Genomic DNA, 8,536 nt, shown 5'->3' on the forward strand with positions numbered 1-8,536 from the left:
CTTGGAAGGCGGCCGTCTCCTCGGCCTGGCGCTGGGTGTGCAGCGCGATCTTCTCGCTAAACTTCCGGGGGTTGGAGGACCCGGGCCCGGAGCCCGAGCTGGGTCCGGGTCCGGGTCCGCAGCCTGAACCCATCGCAGACATCTTGGTGAGGCACGCAGAGAGGCGCGCGAGGAGCGCTCACTCCGCTGCGCCTTCTGGGGACGGAACGTGTCCTCTAAAGTATGTTGTCTTAAAAGACTCAATACATCCCATAATATGATTTGATAAAGGGTGTTCTTTAATGAGTCTTAAAAGACTCAATACATCCCATAATATGATATGATAAAGTGTGTTCAACTAAACTATCTGCTCTAACAATATATTGAGTCACACTGATAAATACATACTAGATTTTTGTTTGAAAACGTCTCTCTAATAATAATATAATGTTATTAATATAATGATAATATAATATTATTAATATAATGATAATATAATGTTATTAATATAATGATAATTTAATTAATTTGATAATATAATGTTATTCATATAATGATAATATAATGTTATTCATATAATGATAATATAATGATGAAGATGATATAGTGATATAGTCAGATATAGTGATATAGTCAGTGCGCATTAGAGATCAGTGCGCATGCGCGAGGCGTGAACGCCCACTCTGAGAAACAGAGCGTGGATCTGTTCATGATTTAAACTCAGAGGGAGTCACCCTGTCACACAAAGACAAGCTTTGATTTTTAGGTAGAAAGTGCAGCGCGCCCCCTGGCGGCGGATCGTCGCTACTGACGTCGTCTGACCCTGAGGGAATAAAAAGGAACGAGCCATTCCTCTGCTGAGATAAGTATTATATAAGCATATATAGACATAAAACATTCAGTCATGTTTTATCAATTATCAATTTTATAAACAAGTGACGAACGTTAGTTATTAGTTTGTTTACTTATTTATCCAAAAACATTTCCATCTTTAGTTTGCTGTTTCATTTTAGTTTTGAAAAGAACAGCAGATTAATTTCCTGAGTCTTGAGAATAATGTAAAGCTTTAAAGCAACAACTGTATGAAAAATGATTTCATTTTTAATAGTCTTTCCCATCGGATCACAATACAAAATATCACACTGATTAAAAGTGGTAATTATAAAAATGACGTGAGATTGAGGTCTTAGTGTCATGTCGGCTACAGCTTGACGAACAGCACGGCGGTGACCAGGGCGAAGCCCGCCAGCAGCGCCGCCACCCTGGGGATGCGGTTCCTGCCGGAGCTGAGCTCGTGCGGCAGGATCTCCATGAAGGTGATGTAGAGGAAGGTTCCTGCCGCCAGCCCCTCCAGCGTGCAGCGGGCCAGCCGGTGCTGCGGCGACGCCCTGGTCTCCGTGAGGGCGACGCCCACGCCGATGCCCAGCGGGGACATGGCAGCGAACAGCAGCAGGCAGCCGGCCACCGCCGACCGCCGCAGCCGGCCCTGACTCAGCTTGAAGGCCAGGCTGAAGGAGATGATGCTCTTGTGGATCATCAGCGCCAGGCAGATCTCCAGCACCTCCTCCTCCTCCTCCAGCAGTCCAACCGCCAAACCCTCAAACACCGAGTGCAGAGACAGCGAGAAGACCAGGATGAAGGCGCGAAGGGCGGACTGGGAGCCCAGGTCCACGTGGAAGGGGCCGCCGCCGGCCTCCTCGGACCCGCGGTGGTGGTGGGACTGGTGACCGCTGGAGTCCACCAGCAGAGCTCGACGCTCCTCCACCTGAGAGGAGGACTGGTCCTTGAAGGCCAGGACGATCTGCTCCAGGACCAGGACCAGGAAGAAGCCCATGGCCATGATGAACTCTGGCAGTGGGAATTGGAGCTGCGACAAGAGAAGAACACACTTTAGTCCAGTTCGGGGACACAGATATCTCCATGCGTGTTTAACATTATTAAAGTATTATTATGTTGACAGATTAGAGTCAAAGGTTTTTACAGAGGACACCATGTTTTGCTCCTCGAAAAAAATACTATTTCCCACCTTGTTTTTAACTTCAACAAGGTTTTTCTTTAAATTGAACTTTCTCTATCTCTAATGCCGTGTTCACACCGGACACGACACGAATTTGCGGCGCCGCGTCCACCGCGGAAGTTTACTCGCGCGAGTAGAAGGAGGGCGTTCACACCAAATGCGAATTTGCGGCGCGACCAAAGGGGCGTGGCTTAGCTCTGTCGCTTGCCTCTGTGAGAGACAAGCGACTATCGACCATGGAATGAATAACCACTAGTTCTGCTTTATACTTGTTGTGGAAGTCCCAAACATGTGGGAACATGAAACGCCCTCATTCGGGTTCATAACATCATCCGTAGCCGCACACAGCTCGGTGAATTTCACCGACTCCTCCAGGAACTGCGTCTCGCGTATCTCCGTAAAACGATACCGATTATGCCATCCACCATGGAAATAACCACTAGTTCTGCTTTATACTTTTTGTGTAAACTCCACATATGTCGGAACATCAAACTCCATGGTGTCTGGGTTCATAATATTATCCGTAGTCCCACAACAGCGTCTCAATGAAGCCGCTGTCAGCGCTGGTTCAGGCGGAGCAGCAGCAGTTTCATTCAGAAACGGGGAGACGGCGGTGGTGACGGGCGGAGCTTCTCAACGCTGATTCTCAACGCTGATTGGCTGCCGCAACTTTGCGTCACGCGATTTCTCCGCCAGAGTTGGGATAATTCAACTCACGCGAATTCGCGCCGCGTCCTTCGCTTTGTTCGTCCCAGGTCAAACGTTCTGTTCGCGCCGCCTCAACGCGTCTATCTCGCCGCACATTCGCGCCGCAGCGCGTCTGTGGATTGACTTTACATGTAAACTGGTCGCGCCGCAAATTCGCGTCGCGTCCGGTGTGAACACGGCATAAGGCTGAGTCCTACAGAGGAAACTCATCTCCTTACTCTATCTCTAAGGCTGAGCCCTAATTTAAACTTGAAGATGATGTGTGTCATAAATCTGTAATAAATAAGGTTGAAAATTCAGCATGGATGAGAGCTTGAACATTATGACGCAATAATTTAACGTGCTCACTTTTGTCTCATATTAGCTAATGCTAATGCTAGCTAAGGTTAGCGTAAACTAGTGTAAGCTAATGCAAAGATTAGCAAGTTTTAGCTAATTTTAGCAAGTGTTAGCTAGTGTTTGCTTGTGTTAGTGTTTGCTAATGTTTTTTTGTGTTAATTAGTTTTGCTTGTGTTAGCTAGTGTTAGTTAATGTCAGCTCATGTTAGATAATGCTAGCTTGTGTTAGTTAGTTTTAGCTAATGTTAGCTTGTGTTAGCTAGTATTAGCTAATGTCAGCTCGTGTTAGATAGTTTTGGCTAATGTTAGCTTGTGTTAGTTAGTTTGAGCTAATGTTATTTAATGTTAGCTTGTGTTAGTTAGTTTTAGCTCATGTTAGCTCATGTTAGCTAATAATAGTTAGTGTTAGCTAATGTTAGCTAGTGTTAACTTGTGTTATCTAATGTTAGCTTATGTTAGCTAGTGTTAGTGTTAACTTGTGTTTTAGCTTAGTTTTAGCTAATGTTAGCTTGTGTTTGCTTGTGTTAGTTAGTTTTAGCTAACAATACCTCCTGTTAGCTAATGTTAGTTAGTGTTAGCTTGTGTTAGCTAATGTTAGCTTGTGTTAGCTAGTGTTTGCTCATGTTAGTTTTAGATAATTTTAGCTTGTGTTAGTTAGTTTTAGCAAATGTTAGCTCCTGTTATTTAGTTTTAGCTAATGTTAGCTTGCGTTAGCTAGTGTTATTGTGTACATAGTCTGGCTTTATTACTCATCTGGCATTAAAGTGACATTTTGAGTAAAGGTTTGAGTCTTTCTGAAGCTGAAGTGTGATGCTGTCATTCGTCAGCTTAGCATCATGTTTATGGCAGGTCAACATGCGTATGACGGCCCACGTGTTCACAAGACAACAGCCTAAATTCTGGACTTTGGGATCTTACTGTGACTCCTGCAATGCTGAAGGCCTCATTGATGCCCTGCAGGTAGTCTGGCAGCAGGTCCAGCAGACAGGTAGCCAAGAAAACTCCACCAGCAAAACAGCTGATCAAGCTCAGCAGCCTGCGCCGCACATCTGAGGAGAACAAGATCTGAGATCAACCTGTGTTGGATCTACATCCAGACATGGTCCTCACTGAACCCAGCTTCTCACCTGGGTCCACACTGCAGCGCCCGGTTCCCCGGACCATGCACAGCGGGGCGAAACCAAACAGCACTGTGACGGACAGCAGGACCACCAGTGCTCCCAGTTTGACCTCCAGGGCCGGGACGCTGGCCGGGTCCAGCTGCAGAGCTGCCGTTTCCTTCCCAGGAGACAGGAGGACGCTCCCACCGCTGGCAGACATCTTTAATCTGGTTTGTCTTCGAGGAGGAGGAGCTCAAACAGCCGCCATGGATTCACACAGGAGGCCGACGTCTGTTAGACGGAAAAAAACACAGTTACATCAACGCTCTCCAATGGGGGTCTGAGTCCTGGTCCCTGTCTTTCAGGCATCGCAGCTGATGACCCCCACCTGGGGGGGAGGAGGGGGGGGGTCTATAAGAACACCTGAACATGTGCTGCTGCTTATTGGCTCTGTTTACGTTTGTCCTGGTATTCTTTACATAAATGTCTATGTATTGCTTTTACCTCGGCGGGCCTTGGAGCCGGGTCGTAACACAGTATTTGTGGAACATTTGGGAAGTATTTCTTTCAGGTACTTTCTGCAGGTACTCAGGAGCTAGAGGAGGGTTGTGTGGATCACATAAGAGACCATAAGAGAGTATTCAGATCTTTTACTGCAGTAAAAGTACCAATACCACAATGTAAAAATACTCTGCTACACTCAGACAAAAGTATAAAAAGTGCCCATGATGTACATGTACCTCTGAGAAGTAGTACTGTATAAAGTACAACATATATCTCTGAGATGTAGTGGAGTAGAAGTACAACATGTACCTCGGAGATGTCGTGGAGTATAAAGTACAACATGTACGTCTGAGATGTAGTACAGTAGAAGTATACAGTAGAATAAGTTGGAAACACTCAAGTAAAGTACAAGGAAGTACTTAAAGTACATGAAAAATACCATCAAACATATCAGAGTTCAAACATATATGCTTATATATACATGTATATGTATATATATATATATATATATACATATATATATATATATATATATATATATGTATATATATATGTACATATATATATATATACATATATATATATATATATATATATACATATATACATATACATGTATATATGTATATATATATATATATATATATATATATATATATATATATATATATATATATATATATATATATATATATATATCAGCGCTTCTAAAAGAGATCATGAACACAGTGAAGGATCCTTGCACGTGGTTTCTATAAAATGTGAAAACTTTGATGAATCTTTTGGACGTTTTATTTTTTACTCTATGTTTAAAATCTCTCTCGTACCTGAATCCGGATCCAGCAGCTCAGCCTGACCCTCCTCAGGAGAACCAGACTTTAGATGTGGACTACTCCCAAGAATAACGATTTAGTCTCCCTAGAATAAAGACTTAGACTCTCTAGAATAAAGACTTATACTCCCTAGAATAAAGACTCCCTAGATTAGAGTCCTACTTGTCGTCTGTTCTCAGCTCCTGCGGGTTGTCCGGGAAGTGGTGAGTCAGTTCCCATCAGCTGATCCCGTTTATTATGGAGCAAATGTCCAGCTCTTCCAACGACACACTACATCCAGTTTTCAAAGTAAAAGCTGTTTTGGACAATTCATTTTGATTGTCCAATCGTTGACTGCAGTAAAACTGGGCTATGCCACATTGTTGTGTAAGTATGATCAGCTAAATATAACTAAAGTACAGATACCTCAACAGTAAATGTACTATGTTACAATCCACTATAGTGAGCCCAAATATTTTGAGTAAATTAAATCTATAGTATACATTACATTACATTTCATTAAGCTCACGCTTTTATCCAAAGCGACTTACAATAACTGCAATTCCACCATGAGTACAAACTCAGAACAACAAGAATCAAGAAAAGTACAGTTTCAATGAAGTCAAACTACAAAGTGCTATTAGTAAGTACCATCTAAGTGCTACTAAAGTGCTACTACGGCGCTACCTTCCTTATTCAAGGTGTAGTCGAAAAAGTATAGTTTATAGTTTGTTTCCATCTGTCGGCACACCGCTTGTATCATTTCATGTCAATAGTATAAATGAGTTGATGTTGTTCCTGAAGGACTTCTAAAGGTTGACTTGATTTACACGTGCATACTTTCTAGTTTGACTATATTGTTGGCCTAATACATTTCAGGGATATTTGTTTTATTTTCTTTTTTATAAACTGGATGATTGAACCTCTTAAGATCTCTAAACAACATTCAAATGAAACGAGGAGTTAAAACTTGGGATTAGTTATTTAAAATACAAACAAGTTGATGCTCTTATTTTGAAGGTAAATATATTGTCTTCCGGTCTTGTGGTGTCTGTCGAACTTCACACGGCGTCAGCTGAAGGAGGACCATCCAGCTGAAAGAGGACCCATCCAGCTGAAGGAGGACCCATCCAGCTGAAGGAGGACCCATCCAGCTGAAGGAGGACCATCCAGCTGAAGGAGCACCATCCACCTGAAGGAGGACCCATCCAGCTGAAGGAGGACCATCCAGCTGACGGAGGACCATCCACCTGAAGGAGGACCCATTCAGCTGAAGGAGGACCCGTTCAGCTGAAGGAGGACCATCCAGCTGAAGGAGGACCCATTCAGCTGAAGGAGGACCATCCAGCTGAAGGAGGACCCATTCAGCTGAAGGAGGACCCATTCAGCTGAAGGAGAACCCATCCATCTGAAGGAGAACCATCCAGCTGAAGGAGGAACCATCCAGCGGAAGGAGAACCATCCAGCTGAAGGAGGACCCATCCAGCTGACGGAGAAACCATCCAGCTGAAGGAGGAACCATCCATCTGAAGGAGAACCATCCAGCTGAAGGAGGAACCATCCAGCGGAAGGAGAACCATCCAGCTGAAGGAGGACCCATCCAGCTGACGGAGAAACCATCCAGCTGACGGAGGAACCATCCAGCTGAAGGAGGACCATCCAGACGGGCATGGAGCTGAACACAGATCCTGCAACAGTTTTCATCACTTATTGATCACAGTCCCGTTCAAAAGCTTCACTTTCAACCCTTTAGCTGTTTGAGACAACAACAAGGTCTTCTGCTAAAGCCAGACTGTACATCACCTGAAGGAAACAACATATTTTATAGAACAATTCCATATGTTCAAACACGAAGGTATCTGATGATGTAGGTGATCTTTGTCTTTTTTATGTATCTTTATCTTTTATGGTTTCAGAGGCCAAAGGTCAAACGTAATATATGAAGTCTGTTTGCAGTAGCGGTAAATCATGTGCTTTGTTTTTCTGTCTACGATCTCTGTCTTCTAAAGCTCAATTAGTAAATGAATTAATATCAGACAATCACATTGTTTATTTTTTCTGACTGAAACCTGGCTGAGACATGAAGAATATGTTAGTCTAAATGAATCAACTCCTCCAAGTCATATTAATACTCACATTGCTCAAGGCACTGGCCGAGGTGGAGCAGCTGCCAACAGCTCACTGGGATTTTCACGGACATTTTCAACCTGTCCCTTGCCCAAGCAGCTGTGCCAACATGCTTTAAAGCTACATCCATCGTGCCAGTGCCGAAACATTCCAAGCCGACGTGCCTCAATGACTACCGCCCTGTAGCACTCACACCATCATTATGAAGTGCTTTGAGCGGCTAGTCCTGGCACACCAACAACCATCCTGAACACTGGTGCACCGCAGGGCTGTGTGCTCAGCCCGGCCCTCTTCCCCCCTTCACCCAGGACTGCTCGCCCATCTATTCCTCCAACACAATAGTAAAGTTTGCCGACGACACCACTGTGGTGGGACTCATCTCCAATAACGATGAGACACACTACAGATAAGAGGTCCAACATCTGGCTGAGTGGTGCTCGGACAACAACCTGGTCCTGAACACCACCAAAACCAAGGAAGTCATAGTGGACTTCAGGATATCCAAGAGGACCACACCCTCTCCACTCTACATAAGTGGGGAGGAGGTGGAGAGGGTCCTGGGACTCCACATTACCAAAGATCTCACTTGGTCCCTGAACACTTCACACCTGGTGAAGAAAGCCCAGCAGAGGCGCTTCTTCCTGAGGAAGCTAAAACAAGCTGGCCTGCCTGCTGAGCTCCTGGTTAACTTCTACAGAAGTGTGATAGAGAGCATCCTCTGCCAGTGCTTTACTGTGTGGTACTCCAGCTGCACAGCAGAGACCAGGAGGGATCTGGTCCGGGTGGTTAGAACAGCACAGAGGATTGTGAGAGTTACCCTCCCTGACCTGGACCCTGCAACATCTGCAAGGACATCACACACCTGTTTGTTCCACTGCCATCAGGGAGAAGATTCAGGACTATTCAAACCCGGACTAACAGGCTGAGGAACAGCTTTTTCCCCAGTGCGGT

General features: G+C 44.6%; 2 protein-coding genes across 2 annotated transcripts in view; both read right to left on the reverse strand.

Annotated features, from left to right (window-relative positions):
• The window catches only part of LOC306744815 (CREB-regulated transcription coactivator 2), a gene marked incomplete at both ends in the record, with an annotated part of 45,786 nt that extends 45,644 nt beyond the window's left edge, over positions 1-142 (reverse strand). Inside the window, one exon of the mRNA XM_079227502.1 lies at positions 1-142. This exon is cut by the window's left edge and continues 29 nt beyond it. Within this exon, the coding sequence (XP_079083628.1) occupies positions 1-142 (142 nt within the window).
• A 1,023-nt stretch (positions 143-1,165) lies between these two features.
• On the reverse strand, positions 1,166-4,362 carry LOC306744744 (zinc transporter ZIP1-like; the record flags this gene model as incomplete). The annotated part of the gene is made up of 3 exons (XM_079227425.1): positions 1,166-1,846; positions 3,961-4,091; positions 4,170-4,362. 3 exons carry the CDS (start codon positions 4,360-4,362, stop codon positions 1,181-1,183), a joined length of 990 nt encoding a protein of 329 aa, XP_079083551.1. The 3' UTR covers positions 1,166-1,180.
• Positions 4,363-8,536: the final 4,174 nt, after the last annotated feature.

Source organism: Taurulus bubalis (genome assembly GCF_910589615.1).
Source record: "Taurulus bubalis genome assembly, chromosome: 12".
Classification (NCBI taxonomy): Eukaryota; Metazoa; Chordata; class Actinopteri; order Perciformes; family Cottidae; genus Taurulus; species Taurulus bubalis.